The 26687-nt window shown below is 37.0% G+C and overlaps 1 protein-coding gene across 1 annotated transcript in view; it reads right to left on the bottom strand.

Moving 5' to 3' along the window:
* Nucleotides 1-26687, bottom strand: part of LOC150109076 (protein bicaudal C homolog 1-like) — a 172091-nt gene that overhangs the window by 4426 nt on the left and 140978 nt on the right. The window contains exon 6 of the mRNA XM_090401556.1: nt 13579-13815. Coding sequence (XP_090257682.1) covers nt 13579-13815 — 237 coding nt within the window. The remainder of the gene's footprint in view (nt 1-13578; nt 13816-26687) is intronic.

Genomic DNA, 26687 nt, shown 5'->3' with positions numbered 1-26687 from the left:
CCAACTCTGGTTTGTTATCTAATCCTTTCTGTTTCAGTTTAGCTAGTATCTTGTCATGTGACAGTCTATCAGAGGTCTGAAAAATCCAGGTACACCACTATACCCTATGTGGAAAAAAAGTGTCTGGACACCCATTCCACGGCAAAAATGGAACATAACAATAGATCGCATGTGACAGAATTACTTTAAAACCTCCATGGGTGAGCTTCTCAGATGTCACACAGTACTGTATATTGACTACTTGCAAGACATGGCCATGCATGTTGAGCTTACTTATTTCCAAAGAGGTGTTATAGGGTGTATCAGCAACCTCTCCAATGCATGCAATTGCAACACCCACAGTCAACTGTTCAAGATATTAGTAAATGGCAATGTGAGGGAACTAACAACTACCAAGAAACATTCTTCAGGAAAGCTGCATAAATTGATGGAAAGGGACAAGAGCTTTGAAACATGTCATCCACCAGTGCAGTCATTCCTCTGCACAAGTTATCACCAAGGAACTGCAGGACGTAACAAGGATGAGTGTGTGCATGAAGACTAAGGAATTGCACAAGTTAAATTTCCATGGCTGAGCCACTGCATACAAGCTGTTAATAACTCATATGAATGCAAGCGACTTACTTGGTGCAAAGAACATCATCGATGGAATTAAGTGGTATGGAGTGACAAATCACACTACACTGTTTTCAACCCTTAATTAGTTGCACCATTTTCTTTTGTTACATAATTAGGTGCATGGGGTCACAGTATGCCATAAATCACTCCTTACTCCACAAATTATTGCACCAATGATCAGCATAGGGACAACAAGAAACTCAGCTACTCAAAATAGCAACAAAAATCCATCATTGGTTTTGTCAGAAATCAAACTTGAATGACGCTGGAGTAAAATAGACCCCATGTGACTAATTAAAGATTAAATCTGATGATCACTGCTGGGTGTGGAATATGCCAGGTGAACAGTATTTGTCAACATGTCATCTCAACTATTAAATTTGGTGGTGGCAGTGTCATGGTCTGGGGATGTTTCTCATGGAATGGACCGACTTGTGGATGGAAATGAACGGCACAAAGTACCAGTACATCCTAGACAATGTTGCACTGCCTACGCTTTACCAGTTTTATGGAGACTGGCAATTCTTGTTGTGTTGGCCTAGTTGGTTAAGTGGTCAGTGCATGCCTGTTCCGTACCGAGGTGCAATGAACTCGGGCTGCACGATTTAGGGGTGGTATAATCAACAACATTCATAAAAAATAGGGAATAAATAATACACTGAACTATTTGTGGAAGATGGAGCACAAATATTTTGCACCCAGGTGGTGCAAACCCACAAGGAACTGCCCTGGGTCAGTATATCCGCTCTCCAACGGAAAGGCTGCTGGTTCAAATCCCACCATGGGCATGGATGTTTGCGATTGTCTGTGAAAATACTAGTGGTGATGATGTGTGGCAGATGGCGTTGGTGTAGATGATGGTAGTTACGTTTCATTGTAGTTGGTGGATTGAGTGGCAGAGACAGAGTTGTAGAGTAGGTGCCCTCGATGAGTCTTTGGACTCTCTGGAGGTGTTAAGTAATAATTGTTTCAGCACAGCAATGCACCATGCCATGAAGCATGCACCATGGAATGGTGCATACTTTCAACCTGATTTGAGGATATGGGTGTACAGAATTTGGATTGGTCAGCTCAAAGCCACGACTTCAATCCTGTAGAGGCCCTTTGGGATGAACTAGAAGATTTGGGTTAGGACACTTCCAACTTCTGTGTCAGAACTGACCACTACTTTACAGGAGCTATAGAAAATTATACCTGCAACTACTTACCAGCATCTAATTGAAAGTGTCCCAAGGAGAGTGTATAATGTAATTGTGGCCAAAGGTGGGCCAACTCCTTATTGATTTTGCTATAAATGCAGTAATGTCTAAACAGCATTGGTGACTGGACACTTTTTTTCCACATAGGGTATATGCATATCCTTTATCCAATGAATTTATCAGTTTTGTAATACATAAACAGATTGCTAAAACACGACCTTCCACTAACAAACCCATACTGACCATCAAAGAATATTGCTATTATCAACCCATTTCTGAATACTAGTCTTTGCCAACTTCTCTAGCATCTTAACAACCCCAGACACAGATTGCCTTATAATTTGTAGCCTCAGTCTTCTCCCCCTCTTCCCCCCCCACAACTGCGAGGTGGAACAATTTTTCTCACCTTTGGAACTTGCGACATTGAAAGACTCTTGTTAAAGATCTGTGCCTAAAGAGCCATTAATTCCACACAGCATTCCTTCAAAACACATGGCAATATAATTTCAAGTCCAACTGCTTTATTAACATCAAGTTTACTTAATCCCTTCTCCACTATACCCCTCTGCACTCCAGCTTCTTATGATGCAACTTTCATGCATATTGTTTACAATTCTTCTTTGGCTGTTTAGGTATTACTGTAACCTTTACTATGGAACAGTATGACCTTTGCTGTTTTTGTGCCAATAGACCATAAACCAACCAACATTCATGAGGATGAAATATGCTGATAAGCTGTCCTCCTAATATAATACTTCAACTATATCCTCCACATTAGTTAACAAATATGCCAGTGTCATCAACTAACATCATTCTCCCATAGTCATTTTTTATTCTACTTGATACATATTGAAAAAAATCCTAGTGAGTTTGAAAAAAACTCACTAGGATTTTTCTTAGCTTGAATAGCTAATCCTGTTCATACTGCACTCTTGATGTCTTTCCCAACCAAGTCACCTTTACTGGCTTATTCTTTGTCCTCTTCATGCATCTGATCATTACCAACTTTCATCTTATGTTGCCTCCACAGTGCCTTCTTCCAGATTCCGTGCTTAATCTCTTCATCCATTTTACATCTACCTTGTTTAGCATTTTCATCTTTGGAATAAACTCAGACATTGCACTGCTGTTAAACAATTCTTGATCAATGCCCCTCAATCAGTCTGTTCCCCATCTCCAATCAATTCCTCTTTTTATGCTATAGCTCCAAGTTGTCTCTAAGCTTTTCATAATCATCAGCCTTATAGTTCCACATGACTGGCTATGACCTAGGTGATCACTTCATGGTCACTCACAAACCAGGGGAAGATCAGACACCATATTCACTATCACATCCTTTGATAATATACCCGGATCTAAGACTAACCCTCGTGTGCCCTCTATACTGCCATAATTGAAATCGCCCATAATCACTTTTCGTAAGTAAAGTTCCTATATATTTTTGTCTCTGCCTTCTGCATCCTGTAAAAGGCAGACAAAAGCAGAGACCATCAACCTCCACTTCACAACATGCTGCTTCAAAACCACTGCCACCTTTTTCACCCTTTGTATCTCAATCTTATGCAGACATGATTCCACTGCTGTTATCAGCAGCAGTCTCCCTTTCTTCTTGACTTTCCTATCTTCACAAAAAAATCTTACTGCTCCATTTTTATTCCCTCAAGATGTCATTTTTATCCAACCATGTCTCACTTATTCCAAGTATTTTTGCATAATAAACTCAATCAATGCAACAATTTCATCACCCTTATTGATGAGTGCCAGGTGTATCAGAAATAAGCATACTTAATTTCTTTGTGTATCCAGTCCTACTCATGCTGACCCCCTCCACCAATTGTGACTACTCCATATTTGCTCCTGTCTGCTCACCTTCCGTCTCATATCTCTCAGACCCTCCAGGCCATTCCATTCTGATGCTGGCTATCCACATATTTCATCACTACTTTCAGAATCCATTCACCTCACACTATGGATCCCTGACCTCCCTGGCTCACCTTCATTTCCCTGTTCAACTTGGCATTTCTGTTCTCAGATCTATTTACATAAGTATCACCTGGTCCACTGGCCTGTTCATTTGCATCACTCATTAAGCAGATTATGTTTATTTACACTATTTTAAATACACATCACACACACACACACACACAGTGGAAATTTCATAAATAAAGTTTAAGTTTTATTATCATCCTAAGACCCCCATTGAGTCAAAGAGCCCTCTAGAAGGTCCCTTTGTCAAACACACAGCTCCTCATACCTTGCAATATACATTCAAATTCTCTGCAGAATACTTTATATTATTATTATTATTCAGGCCTCCATGGAGTCAAAAGACTCATCGTCGGAGGTCCTTCCTAAGAACATAAAGTCTGTCAAGACTCATCGAGGGGAAGTCCCCCCTAAGAAACACAAAGTCTATCATACCACTACTTAAACTCATTGACCGTTCTTGCTCCCACCACTCCATCAGGCAATGCATTCCACGGTTCAACCACCCTCCACACAAAGAAACCACTCCTCACCCTCTTGCTCACAGTTTCCTTTCGTAACTTCCAGGGATGGCATCTTGTCACCACTCCTTCCTGCTGTTCAACCAAGCGAAAGAACTCCCCGGTGTCAACCCTGTAACCACTGCTCAACAGTTTAAAAGTCTCAATCATATTACCTCTCTTTCTTCTATCCACCAAACTCTGCAGTCCACATTCCCTCAGCCGATCTTCATAACTATGCTTGTACAGTCCTGAAACCATCTTTGTCATCCGTCTTTGTATCCTTTCCACAGTTAATTTATCCCCTTCAAATCCTGTGGCCCAAATCTCAGAACAATAGTCCAAGTGAGACTTATACAACGGAATGATAATCCTCTTATCTCTGCAGGTCAGTGTCCTTCTCATAATTGCAGCAATCCTCTGTTACCTTCACCATCTTTGCAATATGTCCCCTAAACTTCAGGTTTCTATCAACCATCAACCCCAGATCTCGTCTCCTCTACTTCCTCCAGCATAACTCCTCTTAATTTACTTCTAATCAAAACTAGCAATTGAAAATCAGTCCAACTTGCTATTTCTCTAAGTTTTTCAACATAGGTAAAGAAAAATAGTACATCATCCGATTCTTCACCTGAAAATTGGGGAAAAACCTGTTGCGGGTTTACCGTATGAAAGAATTCACTATCATTCATCTCAGAGCTTGATGTAACAGCCATAGTGATTAATAAATTACTAATTCAATTAATACAATCTTTCTACTTTAAAATAAACTTTTATCTTTGCCTGACTCCAGATTATAACCAGTTCATTGTGATTTATTTAATTTACTTTCTAAAATTTCAGGGAGCATTTCTATGATTGTTATCACCAAAACTAAATTCAATTTCTTAACTTATAGTTGTTAAATTTAATTCCTATCGATTAAATCACATCCTGCCGACTGCGCCATTTGTCGTGACGTTCTATTTTCATGTTATGTTCTAAATCCGCCATCTTGGTTCAAGTCACTCTTATCAATATAAGAACTAATTACAAATTGATCACCGATCCAAAAGTAGGGAAATTTATAATTATACTGCGCCACCCTATTTTTAGATTAGTCTATATAAAATAGTAGGATCAATTCTTAATTTAAGTTAGCAGTCTCCTCATTTATTTAGGCCGAATTATTTACTATTCCACTTGGGGTTCCTGCAAGATTCGAATATTTATGAACGGTGCAATAAAAAGGAATTCAGGCAAATACAATATTTAGATTAACAAAATAAAACATTTAATATATGATATATATAACAAATACAAGAATTCTGCTTTAAAATGAAACAACACAATTAACTTAATACATCTTGCTAAGTCACTCATGCCAATTCAATGTTCTAAACTTTCACATACAATTCACAGTTTCAAAATCACAAGCTTTCTTAACTCAAGTTAATAAAACGAAACTTCTTATTTAATCAGTCTCCACATATCTATCAGCTGTACTTAATGTTTAAATTCACAGGAAGCACTAATCAAGGTAGACAATATTCCAAGCAATCTTATTTCGGACTTTGAACTTCGAAGATATGTTAATGTTAGAATAAACAAACAAGTATGACTACTCTTACCAGACACAATCTTCAATACATCAATTGTGAGCACACTTATGAATTAACTTATTTACGTTAGTGGAACACATTAATAAAAATTCTCCAACGATTTAACTGAACTACTGTTAATCGCGCTTCACTACTCTAAAAAACACATCAATAAGGCACTGATATCTTTCCTTGTTTACTTTTCTCAAACTAGTTAATTTCAATATAATTCTTCTCAGGGCAACATAGAATTAAGACGTAATCCTAGACTAACTGGAACTAATCAGAATTTTCCATTGAATGTCCAGTTCTTTATTTATCCGGTTACGGCATTAATTTTCCTTTATAACACAGCTGACCTCACTTGCAGCTAAGTATATGATTCACTATGTTTTGGCTCACTTCTAACACTATTCTCATGAATTTCTGCCCTAGAGAACTTATAATTTTCTTCCACTTCCTTTGCTTGTATCCTACCTTCCTTCCTGCTCCGCAAAAACTTCCTCTCTTCTCTCTAATTAAAAATCTTCTATTTCTTTTCCTCTCTTTTCAGTCCGAAGGTCACGTTCTCTTCGACTCGTGCTTGTTTATTTCATGCGTCTCCACGACAACAAATGAACGCAAACATTTCGCTAATGTAATACAATGCTCTACTACTACATAAGTGATTACATAACGTTAAATTTTCACAAATAAGAATAAACAGAATATTTGAGCTACTTAATCAGCTTTTTCATTACGTATAGAATTAATTATAATAATACTTTTCGTTACATCATATATATATATATTTTAGTTATCATAAATTATACAGATATTATTGTTTAATAAATTAATAGTAGGTTAAGTTTAGAATAAATATTTAAATAGTAATCCTAAATTAAGGAATAATAAATAATTTTTATACAAATCATGATTAATACATAATAAGCAATGTTAAATGAGAATGAAAAAAATTAAATTACACAACATAGTTTCATTCACAATTTAACACTAAGTATTAAAGAGTAAAAATTTCATCACAGTGATGATTACATTATAGGTATTAATTTACAATTTCAATCTTAATTCATAAATAATATTAGACTAATGTAGGAATTAAAAGTCTTAATTAAAAAAAAATTAATGTGTTATCCTGATTAAACTTTCCCATATTTTTGATAAGAATATATAGTCATTTTGATTCAAGTTATGGCATTGAAGTAAGGCCTCAGCGCTCTCTTTGAATAGGTGTTCAAATTTATAGCGACATTTGTGTAGAAGGCCAGTCTTGGACCAGAGGATGTTGTGGTTTGTTTCTATCCCATGCTGAGCCAATCCAGACTTATCGGATTTGTTGTGCAGAATGTATGATTGATGTTCTTGAATTCTTTTTTTCTATAGAGCATCCTGTTTGTCCAAAGTAGGACAGATTGCAGTTACAAGGAACTTGATACACACCAGGCAGAGACATGGTTGAACATTTATCTTTAGAAGAGAGTGAAATAGGTGGCTATTTTGTTAATAGGTAAGTGACTGTTAAATCATATTTCTTCAGAATTCTTGAAATTGGTTCTGAAATTCCAGAAATATATGGAATTGGAACTGGCCATATTGATTCTTTTGTTGTTTTGGATTGGATTGTAAGAATCAAACAGATGTTGTGTACTCTTTTCGGAGAAGCCATTTAATTTCATGTGATGTTTGATAGTTGAAAGTTCTTTCTGTAATTCATGAGGAGTTGAACAATTGGTTCTAGCTCGTCGGATTAAACATTTTATGATTCCTGTTTTTTTGATAAGGATGATGAGCAGAATGTTTGAGAATATAACGTCCAGTGAAAGTTGGTTTTCTGTAAACAGTTGTTAGAATACCTGAAGGCGAACAGATGAGGAGGATGTCTAAAAAGGATAACTTGTCTTTTTTCAATCTCCATGGTAAACTTAATACGAGGATGTAAGGAATTGATTCTGGCTAAAAAGGACAGTAAGAAATCTGTTATGAGGCCACACTGAAAAGATGTCTATATATCTCACCCAAAAGGATGGTTGAGGGAATATAGATGAAAAAAGGACGTCTTCTAGATATTCCAAATAAAAGTTGGCTAGAGCAGGTGAAAGTGGACTCCCCATGGCTGTTTCTTCTACTTGTTTGTACAATTTGTTTTGACACAAGAAATATCCAGAATGCATCACGAAATCAAATAATTTCATATCTTGTAGGAAGAAGTCAGCAAGTAATTGTAAAGTCTCTTTGAGAGGTACATTAGTATACAGAGATTCTACATCGAAGCTCACCATAACATCAGTAGGTTGTAATGAGATTTTTTTTAATTTATTTAGGAAATCTGATGAGTTTTTCAAAAAAGAGCATGATTTGCCTATGCGATAAGTAGGTGAATCAATATAGTCCACTATAGGACAAAGAGGAATATCTGTCTTGTGGATTTTATGTAGACCATAAAATCTACGAGGTCTTGCGAAATGTGTTTTTAACCTTTCTATCGTGTCTGCATCCAAATTTATCACCTCATCTAGAAAGGAATTTAATTTCTTCAGTTGCCTGTTGGTGCGATCGTGATCAAGTTCTTGGTATGTTGAGCAATCTCGAAGTAAAAGAGAAATTTTTCTTCTATAGTTTCAAGAATCCATAATTACTGTGCTTTTCGTTTGTCTGCTTTAGTGATAATAAGGTAACTGTTGCTTCTTAAGGAATGTAGCGCTTTCTTTTCAGAAGGAGATATGTTGGAAGGAGGAAGCTTAGCTTTAAGTATTGTAGAAGCAACTTCTAGGTGGAGAGAATTAGCCTTTTCACTGGAGAGATGAATAAAAGTTTTGTTCGATGTTAACCAGGAAATCTAGATACGGAATATTTTTAAGGAAATATAGCAAAATCATGTCCTTTTTGAGAGGATGAGTGTTTCACTACTTGTTAAAGGGTGACTGGACACGTTGACGATCCAATTATCTGAAACTTGGAAAGGCTCGATTTGTCTAGAAACAAGAAAATCAAATTTGTGGTTAGATGTTGATTTTGTTTTTTATATGAACATTGTATAGAGCAGTGCTTCCCAAACTTCTGGATGTCAAGGCCCCCTTTGCAAAAATTAAAATATTTCACGGCCCCCTCGAAAAAAAATCGTAATAGAGAGATATATTATTATAATATTTATTGTATTTATATTCAATACAAAACATACACAGTGAATATTGTAAAAATGAAATGCATATATTACATTTTTTGCCTCTTACCGTTTGGGTTCTGAAGACTATGCGGGCTGGTCTGGTAAAATACGAAATACTGTCTTTTTTTTTTTTTGAGTCTCTTTCTGCTTCTTCTGATTGTTCGCAGGAATTTTCTTAATTTTTTATCAGCCACTTATCCATCTTAGGGTTAAATTTTTTAACGTAGAATAGATCAAATAATATCACTTACCGATACTGGCACACCACAGACTGATAACATGAAATTAGTGAATATTACCTGAATAAGGGAATCCCCGGACCAGGAACATTTTTCTCTTTTGTGACTTTTCTCCCTTTACAGTAATTAAGCCTAACGCGAAACAGACAGCAAACGCAGGTTATTAAAACGTGCATATGATTGGTGCGGTATTAATAAAAGATCGCGCACCCGAAAGATAAAAGCATAGCTGACAATTGAGTTGAAATGCTAACTCTCTTCAACCGAATTCCATATGTGAAACTGCCATAACATTCATTATATATATATATATATATATATATATATATATATATATATATATTACTCAGTTTTAACACATTTATGAATTTTAACACGTTTGGTTGAATTTTATTGCTGCCTTGGGAAATCGAACTCACACATATCTAATTAATAACAATAGTTTTTAGTTAGATACTGTGTTTGCCCATGCAACGTATGGTTTTGTTTCAGTCTATACAGCATAGTTTCTATGAGGGGGACATGTGATTCATTAATTAGTGTGTTTTTATCCCAGTTGTCTCTAATTGCACTATTTGTTGAGAAATATATTACACAGACTCCTCATACCTTATTCACTGGCATAATAAAAGAATTGTTTTTATTGCCTTTGCAGTATAGTGGCTGTTAGGGAGGGCGTGTTGTTTACAACTGCAAGCGACTCATCTCCCCCACATGAACTTGTTTAAGCTTTTTTTTCATGTGTGAAGTATATGCAAAACTTTTATTGGTAACAGAAAACTAGCTCGGATGACAGTGATAATATAAAACGAGTTTTGATATGTATATAAAATCAATATCAACAGTCCCTGATTACGAACGCATGATGAAAGGGGACAGGAAGATTTGGAGCTTCCCTGGAGAGCATTCGAAGTAAATACAGTACAATTAATCACTGCTTTGAAATGAAACATGTGAATAAGCAATATTTACTAATATTCATTAAGCGCCGAAATACGCAGGAAGCAAAGTTTGTGAACCAACACCAATGTGTGAATTTTTCCATTAAAATATAAAAATAACAAAAAAGAAATAATAAATAATAAAAGTTAAATACGTTTCTTTTAAAATAAAAAAATCTACTTAGTCTTAAAACATTTTAAATTTGTTTTCATTATTTCAAGGCCCCCCCCTCAACAAAACCTATGGCCTTGTTGAGGGGGGGCCTTGAAAAGGGGGCCGCAGCCCACAGTTTGGGAAGCGCTGGTATAGAGCATTTAGCCACATTAACAACTATGTCAAAAAGATGTGGGTCTAAGTTTGCGGAGATAAAGGTACGGAGATCAGAAACTTGATGAATGTTAAAAATTTCCTTAAAAATATTCCATATCTAGATTTCCTGGTTAATATCGAACAGAACCTTAGTCATCTCTCCAGTGAAAAGGCTAATTCTCTCTGCCTAGAAGTTGCTTCTATGCTACTTAAAGGCAAGCTTCCTCCTTCCAACATATCTCCTTCTGAAAAGAAAGCACTACATTCCTTAAGAAGCAACAGTTAACTTGTTATCACTAAAGCAGACAAAGGAAAAGTGACAGTAATTATGAATTCTTCAAACTATAGAAGAAAAATTTCTCTTTCACTTCAAGATTGCTCAACATACCAAGAACTTGATCATGATACCACCAACAGGCAACTGAAGAAATTAAATTCCTTTCTAGATGAGGTGATAAATTTGGATGCAGACACGATAGAAAGGTTAAAAACACATTTTGCAAGACCTCCTAGATTTTATGGTCTACCTAAAATCCAGAAGACAGATATTCCTCTTTGTCCTATAGTGGACTGTATTGATTCACCTACTTATTGCATAGCCAAATATTTAGCAAAATTATTGAAATCACATATAGGCAAATCACACTCTTTTTTGATAAACTCTTCAGATTTCCTAAATAAATTAAAAAATATCTCATTACAACCTACTGATGTTTTGGTGAGCTTCGATGTAGAATCTCTGTATACTAATGTATCTCTCAAAGAGACTTTACAATTACTTGCTGATATCTTCCTACAAGATATGAAATTATTTGATTTCGTGATGCATTCTGGATATTTCTTGTGTCAAAGCAAATTGTACAACCAAGTAGAAGAAACAGCCATGGGAAGTCCACTTTCACCTGCTCTAGCCAACTTTTATTTGGAATATCTAGAAGACGTCCTGTTTTCATCTATATTCCCTCAACCATCCTTTTGGGCGAGATATATAGACATCTTTTCAGTGTGTCCTCATAACAGAGATTTCTTACCGTCCTTTTTAGCCAGAATCGATTCCTTACATCCTCGTATTAAGTTTACCATGGAGATTGAAAAAAGACAACTAGTTATCCTTTTTAGACATCCTCCTCATCTGTTCACCTTCAGGTATTCTAACAACTGTTTACAGAAAACCCCACTTTCACTGGATGTTATATTCTCAAACAATCTGCTCATCATCCTTATCAAAAAACAGGAATCATAAAATGTTTAATCCGACGAGCTAGAACCAATTGTCCAACTCCTCATGAATTACAGAAAGAACTTTCAACTATCAAACATCACATGAAATTAAATGGCTTCTCCGAAAAAAGTACACAACATCTGCTTGATTCCTACAATCCAATCCAAAACAACAAAAGAATCAATATGGCCAGTTCCAATTCCATATATTTCTGGAATTTCAGAACCAATTTCAAGAATTCTGAAGAAATATGATTTAACAGTCACTTATATACCTATTAACAAAATAGCGACCTATTTCACCCTCTTCTAAAGATAAACGCTCAACTATGTCTCTGCCTGGTGTGTATCAAGTTCCTTGTAACTGCAATCTGTCCTACTTTGGACAAACAGGATGCTCTATAGAAAAAAAGAATTCAAGAACATCAATCATACATTCTGCACAACAAATCCGATAAGTCTGGATTGGCTCAGCATGGGATAGAAACAAACCACAACATCCTCTGGTCCGAGACTGGACTTCTACACAGAAGTCGCTATAAATTTGAACACCTATTCAAAGAGAGTGCTGAGGCATTACTTCAACGCCATAACTTGAATCGAAATGACTATATATTCTTATCAAAAATATGGGAAAGTTTAATCAGGATAACACATTAATTTTTTTTTAATTAAGACTTAATTCCTACATTAGTCTAATATTATTTATGAATTAAGGTTGAAATTGTAAATTAATACCTACAATGTAATCATCACTGTGATGAAATTTTTACTCTTTAATACTTAGCAATGTAACATCACGCGGCTCATTCTACTTTTGAATGATCAATTGTTGGTATTCCACCTTGTTAAAAATGGTTCCAATGTAGCCACTGGAGATAGTCCGTTAGTTTCAGACTGAAATATTTGGCAAATATTAAAATATTCTTGTGTTAACGTGTCTATAATTCCTAATTATAATTCCCACTTTGGAATAAAACTCACCTCGCCAGAATGAAACACTAATAAAGTACTCATTTAACAACTCTACCATATCAGGTGCTTTGGTCACTTGACCACCTATTCTGTCTAGCAAGATCATTCATCCACAATCATTCTTTCTCTTGCTGATCATTTAAAAAAAAATCCTTACTCTCCTCTCATTCTAATTTCCTCTTCTTACTAATCATCTTTGTTGCTTGAATTTTATATTCCTCATGCCACTGCTCACCACCTTACAATGTATACTGTTTTCATAATCTCTTTTTCATTGTTACTGTTCGATATCAGTGGTCATTCGTTTTACCCACCAATTTTTTTTTTCATTTGTGCTATACACTTTGCCACTATTATTAACATCTTGTCCTTAACTAGTTTCCATGCACTACTACTCTCTATGCCTTCACCAACCATAGCATTGCTTCAAGTTAGTTTTCTAGGACCATTTAAAATCTTCTGCTTTGTAATTCCACATCACTTCCTTTCTCTAAGACTTGCACATGCCTAGACATCTCCCAAGTCACTTTGGAACTACTTATATTATTGACCAAGGACATGCAATGACTCAGTGATGATTTTTCACTGCTAATTCAGTTTCTCTATTTGTTCACCATACACTAATATTGAATTAACATACATTCTGAATTGAATTAACATATATCATTCCTTCTAGTGGATTAATTTTCTATTTTCCTATTACTAAGGAATGAAAGTGCCTGCAACAAGTATTCATTCATTTATAACAACAATGAACACATACTACAATGTATGAACACAACATTTTTTTGCTTAGGAAGGCAAGTGGGATTACTATGAGGAGGAAAAAAAAGTGATTTTACTTACCGAATTCCATCCAGCTAAATATTCCATCAAAAGCAAAATCCCTTGCCGTAGTTTAGGATAATCTTTGTTGCACCCTCTCACTGATACTAAAGCAGGACCTGAAGAATTGGAATGATGAATGACAATTGAAAAGCCATATTTACTTTGTATGTATGAGACTGCTGGATGGGACTCTACAGTATGTGGAACACTGAGACTAGATGGTAGCTCGAACATGAATAATATAGGGAGAAGGTCCTATAAATGCAATGCAGCAATTTAAACTCAATATCCAGATATTCAATAAAAATGCTATTGGGGGGGGGGGGGGGAATAATAAGTCCATTTTTATACATAAGTCAAATTTAATGCCAATCCATCAGAAGAATTCTTTTAAAAAAAAATTCATTAAATTAGGCCTGCTAAGAAATTATGTTCTTGTTCAATTCCTTATCCAAATGTAAGCAAATGACACTTCTACATGAAGTATCTTCACAACTAGGGTACTTGCATATAGAGGCTGACTTCATATCGATTGCCTTAGTATCCCAAAAGTAGTGTGCTTAATATTATGTTAAAGTGATTGATGTAAAGTCAGTCTCTATACGAGGGGATACCCAAAAAAAAATAAAAACAAAATTGCAGGCGTAGACTTCTATGGCTAATTGGCTCAAAAGATATATTTCGGTGATTACACCACATTTTTTTTATTATTCAGTTATATAAAACACTGAAATAATAGTTCCCAACAAGTTTCGTAAATCGTAGGATTTACATCTTCAGGGGGTAAATAAATAAATTCTGTTATTTGAGTTTTATGAATAGCCAGACGGTTATGATTTGTATTTATTAATTCTCTTGTTTAAACTTTAAATTATACTATTTACCCCCCCCCCCCCCGGTTCTCCTCTGATCTCCTACTGTTTTCTGTAGAGCCTCTTCAACATTGATCCTATAACAACCCTTTACTAACTGTATCATATCTCCCCTTTTACTCCTATCCACTAGACTAAATTACTAAATCTTTCCTCATATTCGACACTCCGGTGGTCAGAAACTACCTTAGTCAGTCACCTCAGGACACTTTCCAACTCTTCATCCTTTTGAAAAGCAGGTGACCAAATCTGGGCACAGTAGTCCAATGTGTGTGGCCTAATCAAAGCCTTATACAATGGAACAAAAACCTCCCTACTTCTACAAGTCACTGTCCTCTCCATCATTCCCAGAATGTGTGTGTTGTCTTCACAATTTTGGCAACGTGTCCCCTAAATTTCAGATCCTTATCCGCTATCACCCCAAGATCTCTCATTTCCTCCATCTCTGACAATATACCCCTACCAAGCATAAATTCTGCATCCCATCTTTGTCTCCCAAATTTTAAAACCTTACATTTGGCAACATTGAACTTGCATCCCCCATTTCCGTGCACATTCACTCAATTTATTCAAATCTTGTAAGGCCACAACATCTTCTCTATTCTTCATAGTTCGTCCCAACTTTGCATCATCTGTAAAGAACTGAATATCTGAATCCAAATTTTTGCCAATATCATTAATATACAAGTTAAACAATAATGGCCCTAAAACAGAACCTTGAGGCACACCACTAGTGACTTTCCTCTTCCTATTGCTCTCCCATACACAACTTGTTGATACCTATCAGATAGCCAGTCTCTGATCCAATGCACTAATCTAATATCCAACTCCATCTGCTCTAATTTGACAATTAACTTATCATGCAGTAATCTATCAAAAGCCTTTGCAAAATCTAAGTTCTCACAAGCTTCTCCAACAACTTAGCCACAACACCTGACAAACAGATAGGCCTATAATTTGATGTTTCAGTTCTATTACCTCCCTTATGAAGCAGCACAATCTTGCTCTCCTTAGGAACTGGAGCACTGTGTATTACCATGTATTACCATCACTCAATTTATTCAATTCTTGTAAGGCCACAATATCTTCTCTATTTTTCATAGTTCATCCAAACTTTGCATCATCTGTAAAGAATTGAATATCTGAATCCAAATCTTTGCCAATATCATTAACATACAAGTTAAACAGTAATGGCCCTAAAACAGAACCCTGAGGCACACCACTAATGACTCTCTGCCTCTCCAAGGAAGCAGTCACCTTATTGTAATAAGCAAGTAGATTACTAAAACATCACCTTCCTTTAGCAAACCCATGCTGTCTATCAAATATAATACCATTGTTGTCAACTCAATTCTGGATCCTAGTTCTCACAAGAGTCTCCAATAACTTAGCCACAACACCTGACAACACAAATAGGCCTATAATTTGATGCTTCAGTTCTATCACCTCCTTTATGAAACAGCACAATTTTGCCCTCCTTAGGAACTTGACCCAGTGCAAGACTCACATTAAAAAAATATGTCAAGGCAGATGTCAACTCCCTGGCACATTCCTTCAGAATACGTGGCAATACATTATCAAGTCCCACAGCCTTATTAACATCAAGTTTGTTCTGCTCCCCATACACCTCTTGCTCACTTACAGTCAGTCTTACTTTATTCCCCATCATCAACTGCGCTCAATCTCTCCATGAAGTCACATTCACAAGAATGAAAGACCTTTATGAACTGCTCATTAAGTATCTCCACTATATCTTCTGCAATAATTCTCCTTATACCATTTTCTCCAATCAATGTCACCCTTCCAGTTTCTTTTTTTTTTTTTTACTGGCTACATATCGAAATAACTCCCTAGGATTCTTTTTGGCTTCATTAGCTAACTTCTGCTCATACCTCACTTTTGCTACTCTTACCAACCAAGTCACCTGCCTTTCCTGCTTTTTTGTAATCCTCATGGAATTGGTTACTACCACTTCTCTTATGCTGCCTCCATAATGTCCTTTTTTTCGCATGCTTAATCTCTTCATTCATCCATTTCGCACCTACCTTATTTTACCTTCTGAACCTTGGAATACATTTAGACATTGTTTCTACTAGATAGTTTGTGAACATCCCCCCCCCCAAGCGGCATTGATCTCTTTTCCAGCTGACTCCTCATTCCATGATACACCTGCAAGTAAGCTGTCTCCTGAGCTCTTCATAATCACTACCCTTGTAGTTCCACATATACCCTTTTCTCACAGAGGTCCTCACACTGCTAGCAACCAACCACCTCATTTATAATCACATCTTCTGATGATCAAATCCAAAACCCTCAATATTCGTGTATCCTCTGTTACATACTGTCTGAGGTAGTAGCCCCCTAAAAACTCAATAAACTCATTTTTTTTACTTCCAGTTGCTATCTCATCATCCCAGTCTCTACTGCCATAATTAAAATCACCCATAATGATTACCCTTTTCTTATTTGCTTGACTAATTTGATTATACATTTCATAGTCACTACCCTCCACATTACCAGATCAATAACAATATCCAACCAAGCATTTCCTTCTATTCACCTCTATCTCACACCATACTGCCTCGAAGCCATTGGCACTATTTCCCTTTTGCATCTCTACTTTGTATGGACATAACTCTTTCTCTATGAATAGCAGTCGCCCTCCCTTTTATCCTTACGAAACACAACACAACCACCATTATTTCCCCCTTGTATAGACATAACTTTTTTTCTATCATATTGCAATAGCACTCCATTTCCCTTCTTCCCCTTTCTATCTTCATGAAATACATTATACCATTCCATCTCCATTCCTGTCAGGATGTCATCCTCATCCAACCATGTCTCACTTATTCCAAAAATTTTTGGGTGAACAAACTCAATTAATGCAACCATTTCTTCTGCCTTGTTTCTTACACTTCTAGCATTTCTATATAAACACAGCAGCTCATTCCTATATCTGTAGCTAGTTCCACTGATGCCACCCATTCGACATGATTTCTCCATGCTCAACTCAACCCTTTCTCCTTATTCATTTTAGAACCCTCTTCAAATCCAACTGTTTTCTCTTGATCCCATGGCATCCCCCTTCCTTTCCTGTCTACACTTGCATTCACATCCTTTTGGAGCATCCATCTTTCTCATGGTGTTTTACCCTGTCCACCCTGAGCCTCCGTGTTTCCCTGTCTGTCTTGCGCACCCATTCTCTCATTTTCTATACTCATGCCGCTCACCTCACATCACATAAAATTTTTTGAAATATACTTTTTGAAAGGCTATTGCCATATGTTGATGAACAAATTAGGGATTACCAATGTCGCTTTCATAAAGAAAAATCTACAGTTGATCGAATATTTAGTTTAAGACAGATAACTTCAAAAGACTATTGAATATGGTATTGATATTCATCCTTTATTTGTAGACTTCAGAGCAACCTTTGACAGCATCAATAGGAATAAGCTATATTTGTCATCTGTCAAATATATGTCTAATAATTCCAAACCCACATTCTCCAATTTATGCAACAATCTACAATGCTGTATTCTGTCAAAAGCCTCAGCAAAATCCAAAAGTATCATGATGTATTCATTCCCCTTGTCTAGTTCAATGGTAAAATTGTTACAGAATGTGAGCAAGTTGCTGAAACATGAATAAGCAATATGCATTTACTAATGTGTGCCTAGTATATACATGTTGCTTGTTGCAAAGTAGAGATTCACTGTCAACCCATTTCTGAATGCAAGCCCTAACCGATTTTTCCAAAATCTTCACCACCACTCCTGAGATGCTAATTGGTCCTGAGATGCTAATGACAGTTGGATACATCGGTCTTTGCACCACCCTTGTGCACTGGAATTACCATATATTCTTTCCATTCCTGCAGATTCTTGAGATTTTGAGACCATGTTCTGAGACTCATGTTAAACCTCATGATACACCACTTTTACCACAAATCTTGCAGACTCACATTCCCCATATACCACTTTTTGATATGTCAGTCAGCAATCTTCTTATCCATGCTAATGTTCTATAATCCAAACCCATATTCTCCAATTTATGCAACAGTCCACCATGCTGTATTCTGTCAAAAGACTTAATAAAATCCAAAAGTATAATGGTGTATCAATTCCCTTTATTTAATTCAATGGTAACATTGTTATAGAATGTGTTCAAGTTGCTAAAACATGACCTTCCCTTAGTAGTAAACGCATGTTACTCATTGCAAAGTAGAGATTCACTCTCAACCCATTTCTGAATGTGAGCCCTACCAATTTTTCCAAAATCTTCACCACTCCTGAAATACTAACTGGTCGATAGTTGGATACATCAGTCTTTGCACCACTCTTGTGCAATAGACATTCTTTATATTCCTACAGAATCTTCCATGTTAAACAACCTGGTCAAAGGAATAGCCAGTTCAGCTGAACACTCTTTCAGCTGATATCGCATCAGTCCCTACTGCTGAATTCTTATTCAGTTTGTGCAACAGCTCTGAAACTTCATCCTCATATACCCGAGTTTCTTCATCCAGTGAAGACGTAGCAACGAGCTCAATGTCACATACACCAGGTTGATAGATTTTTAAAAAATGGGCACTCATTAGTTGAACAACCTCTTCTGCATTTGAAACCCACACATCCTCTGCATTTAGAAGTTATTCTTTCAGATTCATTCTTTCTTTTACTTGCAGCATATCAATAGAATTCTTGTGGGTTGTCTTTAGCATGCAGACCAGTTTTTCATACTCAGCTTTTGGTACAACAGTTGACTATTCTAGCCTGCTACTTATAATTTTCATAATGCACATCATTCTTATGCACATGGTATCCTTCCACATCATCCTTTTCTTACAAATCTCATGCTTACTAAGATTACACATCCATTTGACTCCTGCCCTATTTATTCTTTGAACTCTCAGGACAGACTCTGATATTGCATCATTTGAGTATTATTTAAACGCATCTCATGCACTGTCGATATTCTTCCCATCCATCAACCGATTCCATTCCACTGAACTCAGTATACTCCTCAGTCATAATTTCCTGCTTTGTAGTTCAACATGTAACCTTTTCTGAATGGAACATTCATAAACTTATTCACTTCCAAAGTGAGTACCAAATGATCATTGTCACCAACCAGAAGCAGAATAGTTACATCATTAACTGAAACACCCTCTGACACTATAATCAAATCTAACACTCTTTGACCTAGAGTTCCTTCTGTCACATGCTGTTTGAGGAAGTTGTCCTGCAACAGCTCAGTAAATGCATTTTCATTCTTCTCATAAAATTCTACTGCTACCTAATCAATATTTGAATAATTAAAGTCTCTCAGTATGATTACTCTTTTTACACTCATCTTGTCTATTTGGTGATGCATTTTTATGATTCACTAGGTCTGTAACAACATCCCACTTTGTAATTGATCTTGTTCGACTCCACCTCACACCAGATGGCTTCAAACTCTGCTACATGAAATACTGTTAGTAGTACTATAATCATAGGTCTCAACTCTAACGATTCAAGTCATCCGATATCATTAGCAGCATGCCCCCTCCTCTCCTATCCATACTTCCTAAAAATAGTGTACCATTTAAACTCGATACTAGTTAGTATGTCTGATTCTGGCAGCTAGGTCTCACTAATGCCTACAATCTGAGGTCCCAACACATTGACTAAGGCAACAAACTTTACCCCTTTGTTTCTGATACTCCTAGCATTCATGTACAGATATAATAATTTACCTATATGTTCTTTTGTATACTCTGACATGCATCTGAAAATAAATCAAGATAATACTAAATATATGCATTGCACCAGAAACAAATACCAGAAAAATCTGCCCTTTATTGAAATAGGATCATATACATTTAAGTGTCCATAGCTTTATCTGCCTTGGGATCTGAATTGAACTGCAAAAGTAAAATTTCATCAGAAATACAGAAAAGAATTATTGCTGCTAATAAAAGTTTCTATGGTCTTAGGAAAATAATGAAATCGCAGTTTATATCCAGAAATAATAAATTCCTGCTCTATAAAATTTTGATTTGCCCTGTGTTGACATCTGATTCAGAAACCTGGATATTGACAAAGAATGAGTAAAAGCAAATTGCTGTTTTTCTTAAAGAAAAATACTCAGGAGCAACCTTGGTGATATTAAGGAAAAGAAGCTTCAACTTTGAACTCTAGAGATATTTTAAAGAACCAGACATAATCGAATTTCTTAAAATTAATTGTTTTAACTGGACTGCACATACAAGAATGAATGATAACAATCCTGTAAAGAAATTATTTCTTGCAAAAACCCAAGCAAGGCAAAAATGAGGAAGACCAAGATTACAATTGGAAGATGTCATTGAAAAGGATTTTCAAGCCATAAATGAAAAAAACTGGCATGTCAAAGCCTGAAATAAAGGTAGCTGGCGAAATCTTCAGAAGAACGCCTTGGCCCATGTGGGGTTGTCGAGTAAATGATGATTACAAAAGGTGGAAGACAGAGAATGAGATGGAAATTTGCTAATAAGTCCTTGATGCTAAGCTTTATAAAATGCCTTGCAAATGATAAGTGCAACAGTACAGGTTTCTCTAAACCATTCAGAGGTGGGTGATGATGTAGGCAAGAAGCTATGCTATGGATTTTGATGGGTGGAATCCATATTGGCAGTCATTTATTAGCAGTTATCCAGATTTCTAAGAAGGCAAATGCTGAACTTTTCCATTACTTTAGACAGACCTTCATTGAGGTCTCTTCAGTGGGAGACAGGCCTGAGTGAAGATACCAGGCAGAAGCATTGGCAAGGTCATCTCTACCTATAGGAGTTGCCAAACAGTGTGCAACCTTTTTATTAAATTACTCTGGATTTAGAGAAAGATGTTGAAAGTTTATTTTTCACTTGGTTAGACTATAAAGGTCAAAACTAGTCTGGGTAGTGGCCCTCCCCTTAATGCATAACATTATACATATCCGCAAGGAGATGTGTTTTGCATTATGGGAGATACTGAGATAGGAGTCTTGTGAGCTTGCTCCACCTTTGCAAGTTTCCCGGTGTTGTACCACCTTGCTCCAGTCCTGAAGATACTTTCGGGTGCAAACTTTGTTTGCTCACACTTGGATAAAGGATTAAACTAAATTTATTATAGTCTAACAAAGTGAAAAATAAACTTCAACATGATAAGTGAAGTATTTGCTTGACAGGTGGGCCTGCACAAAATTTTTTGAGCCCTGGAAATGGCACTATATGAGCTTGAATCCACGTTGAGGTGGATGCCAGCTGAATATAATACATTGGTGAGTAATACAATAATAGTGACCAATGCAGGTGACATAGTTGAGCTATTTAATGATCAGTTTATTAGTGTTTTATCCTGGTACAGCAGGCATTATTCCTAGAGGAATAATGAGGAGATGAAGCATCAGAAGTGAATGAAGAAGATTATATTCAAAATGAATGTGCTAGATACCAATAATGCATGGGGACTAAATGGAATTTCACAACCCGGCTGTCATGCAGGAGACCGAGGTTCGATTCCTCACTGGGGAGGATTTATTTTAGGGCAGGTTCATGGTTTACAGGTGAGCGTGTTCCAAATACTGAGTACTATGGATACCAGTAAAGCTGTTGGACTGGATGGTATTTCACCACGGGTTTTGAGAGAATGTGCTAAAGAACTGACATCTCTGTTGACCTGGCTTTTCAATAAAAGTCTGGCTGCAGGGAAAGTACCCAGAGAATAGAAGGAAGGTAAGATAGTGCCGCTGCATAAGGGCAGTAGCAGACTGGAAGGGTCTAATTATAGGCCTGTTTGTGTGTCATCAGTAGTTAAGGTCTTGGAGAAATTAGTGAGGGACTATATACAGCGTTGGGCAGATGAGGGTAATGTTATCTGTGAGAATCAACATAGATTTGTTAAGGGGCATTCTTGCTTTAGTAATATGATTGCCTTTTATAATAAAGTGACAAGAGCAGTTGATGAAGGAAAGGCATATACTGCCATTTTTTTGGATTTTGCAAAGGCATTTTAACAGAGTGCCACATAATAAGCTGATATTTAAGTTGCAGCACATGGGTTTAAATGTCAGGTTAGTCAAATCGATTCAGGATTGGCTGACTGAGAGGTATCAGAGAGTTGTGTATGGTGGGGCAATATCAAGGAAGCAGAAGGTTACAAGTGGGGTTCCACAGGGCTCAGTACTGGGACCTGTATTGTTCAACCTTTATATCAACCATATTGTCAATGGATTGCAAGGGGACATTTAGTTGTTTGCAGATGATGTGAAGTTGGGAAGGGTTATCAGTAATAATGCAGATGTAGCAGCCCTGCAAGAGAATTTGAATAAACTAAACAGATGGGCAAATGAATGGGTTTCGGTTCAATGCAGCAAAATGTAAAGTCTTGAGGTTGGGGATCCATCGATGGGAGGATGCATACTCGATTGGAGGGGGTGATGATTGATAGAAAACTGAAATTCAGGGAGCATATCACAAAGGTGGTGAGGGTAACTCAGAGGATTGCTGCAATATTGAGAAGGATGCTGACCAGCAGAGATAAAAGAGTTATCATTCCGTTGTATAAGACCCTGATCAGACCACACTTAGACTATTGTTCTCAAATTTGGTCCCCAGGATTTGAAGGGGATAAATTGACTGTAAAAAAGGGTACAGAGGCGAATAACAAAGATGGTTTCAGGACTGTACAATATGAGTTATGAGGATCGACTGAGGGAACATGGACTGCAGAGTTTGGTGGATAGAAGAAGGAGAGGTGATATGAGCAAGACTTTTAAACTGTTGAGAGGCAGTTACAGGGTAGACATTGGAGAGTTCTTTCATTTGGTGAAACGGCGGGAAGGAGCGATGACAAGGGGGCCCATCCCTAAAAGTTACGAAAGTAGGCTGTGCGCAAGAGGGTGAGGAGTGGTTTCTTTGCATGGAGGGTGGTTGAACCTTGGAATGCATTGCCTGAGAGAGCAGAGAATGGTTGGAGTAGGAACAGTCAGTGGGTTCAAGGAGTGGTATGATAAACTTTGTGTTTCCTAAAAATGACCTCCCACGATGATTCTTTTGACTCCATGGAGGCCTGGATAATAACAATTAAGTAAATGTGCTATGAAACTGACCATGCCATCAAGTTGGCAGTTTAATGAAAGTCTTAAAACAGGACAGATTCCTGAAAAGTGGAATCAACGTAACATAGCACTGCTGCATAAAAGTGGTGATAGAATTGGGATGTTAGACTACAGGCCTGTTTGTATTTCTTCTGTAGTTAAGATTTTGAAAAAAATAGGTAAGAACTCATAAAATTGGGCAAATGAGGACAATATTTAGGCAGGCCAGCATGAATTTAAGTGGCATTTTAGCAATCTGGTTACCTTTTGCAATTGAGTAAAAAGAGCAATAGATGAGACTAAGGAATATGCTGTCTATGGTTTTTTTTTTAAATTTCACAAAAGGCATTCAACAGAATGTCACATGACATTGTTTTTAAGTTACAACATATGGGTTTAGATATCAGGTTAGCGAATTAGTAATTGGCTTTCTGATATAGTTGTATATGGCAGAGCAGTATCAGGAAGTATAGTCCGACCACATAAGTGAGAGGTGTCGTTGGCAGACTGCCAAGAAGAGTCGATTCATGTTGAAGGGGAGAAAGAAATAAGGAGATCACGAATTGTTCACCAAGTCATGAAATCATGTGCTTTATATGTAAAATTTTCCAACTGTAATACAAGCAAAATAGTTACCATTTTAAAAACTACAATGATCATAAAAGAGAAGTTAATTTTCCGACGTGTAATAATAAACACTCATCCCACAATACGGATTGATTGCCTTATTATTGGAATGGATTCTCCTTCTTTTGACATGTGCAGAAGTGTTGAAGGGTCTCGTATCTGTGGGCATACTACTATTGGAATGTTGCAAGTGGAGTTCAACAGGGTTCAGTACTGTGTTCAATCCTTATGTTAATGATATTGTCATGAGACTAAGAAAATATTCAATTGTTTGCAGATGTGAAGCTTGGCAGCGTTATTATAAATAGTGTTAATGTTTTGACTGTTCAAAAGGATTTGAATAAGCTGGAAAAGTAAGCAAAATGAATGGGGATATCAGATTAATGCAACTAGTTGTAAGGTTTTGAAATTTGGAATCTATAGATGGATCATACTTCATACTCACTTGATGGAGTTATACTGGAAGCAGTGGAGGAACCAAGGGATCTCAGGATGTTTGTAGATAGACATTTAAGTTAAGAGGATATATTGCAAAGGTCATGAAGACATCTCATACAACTGCTGCAATATTAAGGAGGATACACACCATGAGAGATAAAAGGGCAGCAGTCTTATTGTATAAGCACTGAACAGACCACATTGATTTCTGTGTTTAGATATGGTCACCGGGATTTGAATGGGATAAAGTAACTTGGAAGAAGTACAGAGACACCAAAAATTATATCAGGACTGTACAACTTTGATTATAAGGATAAACTGCAGTCATGCGATGTTGTTTTGTGGATAGAAGATAGGGGAGAGTATTATTGAGGCATTTGAATTCGAGTTATTACTGGATTAAAAACTGAAGAGATATTTCATATGGTAGAACAAGGGGAGAAAAGGACAAGGGGCAACCCTTAATATTACAAAAGGAGATAGTGAATATGAGGGTAAGGAGGTTTTTTTTAAACATACAGAGAAGTTAGGAGTATGGGATGAGCTGCCTGAGCAGGTTGTGAAAGTGCAAACAGTGGATAAGTTTAAAAAGTGGTACAATAGACTTTTTACTGATTAAAACTGACCTTGAATGATGAGTCTTGCAAATCCATGGAATCCAAAAAAAATAATTGTACAGATGATAAACAGGTTCTCCTGAATAAGAGTTCAGGAGCATATCTCTTGAGTATGGTTGATGGGATATCAGGAGCAAAAGCCTTATTGCTATCAAGGCTGTTCAGCCTTCTGATGCTCTTCTTGCAGAAGAGCTATAGGAAACAAGCAATACAATATTCTGAGTAAAGCAGAAAGTGATTATTATTATTATTATTATTCAGGCCTCTATGGAGTCAAAAGACTCATCGTGGGAGGTCCTTTCTAAAAACAAAGTCTGTCAAGACTCATCGAGGAGAGGTCCCCCCTAAGAAACACAAAGTCTATCATACCACTCTTTAAACTCATTGACCATTCTCGCTCCCACCACTCTATCAGGCAATGCATTCCACGGTTCAACCACCCTCCATGCAAAGAAACCACTCCTTACCCTCTTGCTCACAGTTTCCTTTCGTAACTTCCAGGGATGGCCTCTTGTCATCACTCCTTCCCGCTGTTCAACCAAGCGAAAGAACTCCCCAGTGAGTTTAAAAGTCTCAATCACATCATCTCTCCTCTTATCTACCAAACTCTGCAGTCCACATTCCCTCAGCCGATCCCCATAACTATCCTTGTACAGTCCTGAAACCATCTTTGTCATCCACCTTTGTATCCTTTCCACAGTTAATTTATCCCCTTCAAATCCTGGGGACCAAATCTGAGAACAATAGTCCAAGTGTGGTCTGATCAGAGACTTATACAACAGAATGATAACCCTCTTATCTCTGCAGGTCAGTGTCCTTCTCATAATTGCAGCAATCCTCTGTGTTACTTTCACCACCTTTGCAATATGTCCCCTAAACTTCAGGTTGCTATCAACCATCAACCCCAGATCTCTTGTCTCCCCTACTTCCTCCAGCATAACTCTTCCCATAGGGTATGCAGCATCCCATCGATGTTTCCCAAACCTCAAGACCTTACATTTTACTGCATTAAACTGACACCCCCCATTCATTTGCCTATCTATCTAGCTTATTTAAATCCTCTTGCAGGGATACCACATCTGCACTATTACTAATAATCCTTCCCAGCTTCGCATCATCCGTAAACAACTGAATATCCCCTTGCAATCCACTGGCAATGTCATTGATATAAAGGTTAAACAATATAGGTCCTAGTACTGAGCCCTGTGGGACCCCACTTGTAACCCTCTGCCTCCTTGAAACTGCTCCACCATACACAACTCTGATACCTATCAGACAGCCAATCCTGAATCCAGTTGACCAATCTGACATTCAGATCCATGTGCTGCAACTTAAATATCAGCTTATCATGTGGCACCCTGTCAAATGCCTTTGCTAAGTCTAAGAAAATTGCAGTATATGCCTTTCCCTCATCTAATGTTCTTGTATAACTTTATTATAAAAGGCTAGCATATTGCTAAAACAAGAG

The sequence above is a fragment of the Typopeltis vanoorti genome, chromosome 2 (assembly GCF_054136105.1).
Source record: "Typopeltis vanoorti isolate ZY-2024b chromosome 2, IOZ_Tvanoo_1.0, whole genome shotgun sequence".
NCBI lineage: Eukaryota > Metazoa > Arthropoda > Arachnida > Uropygi > Thelyphonidae > Typopeltis > Typopeltis vanoorti.
The sequence above is the reverse complement of the archived record's forward strand: the minus strand, read 5'-3'. Positions and strand labels throughout refer to the sequence as shown.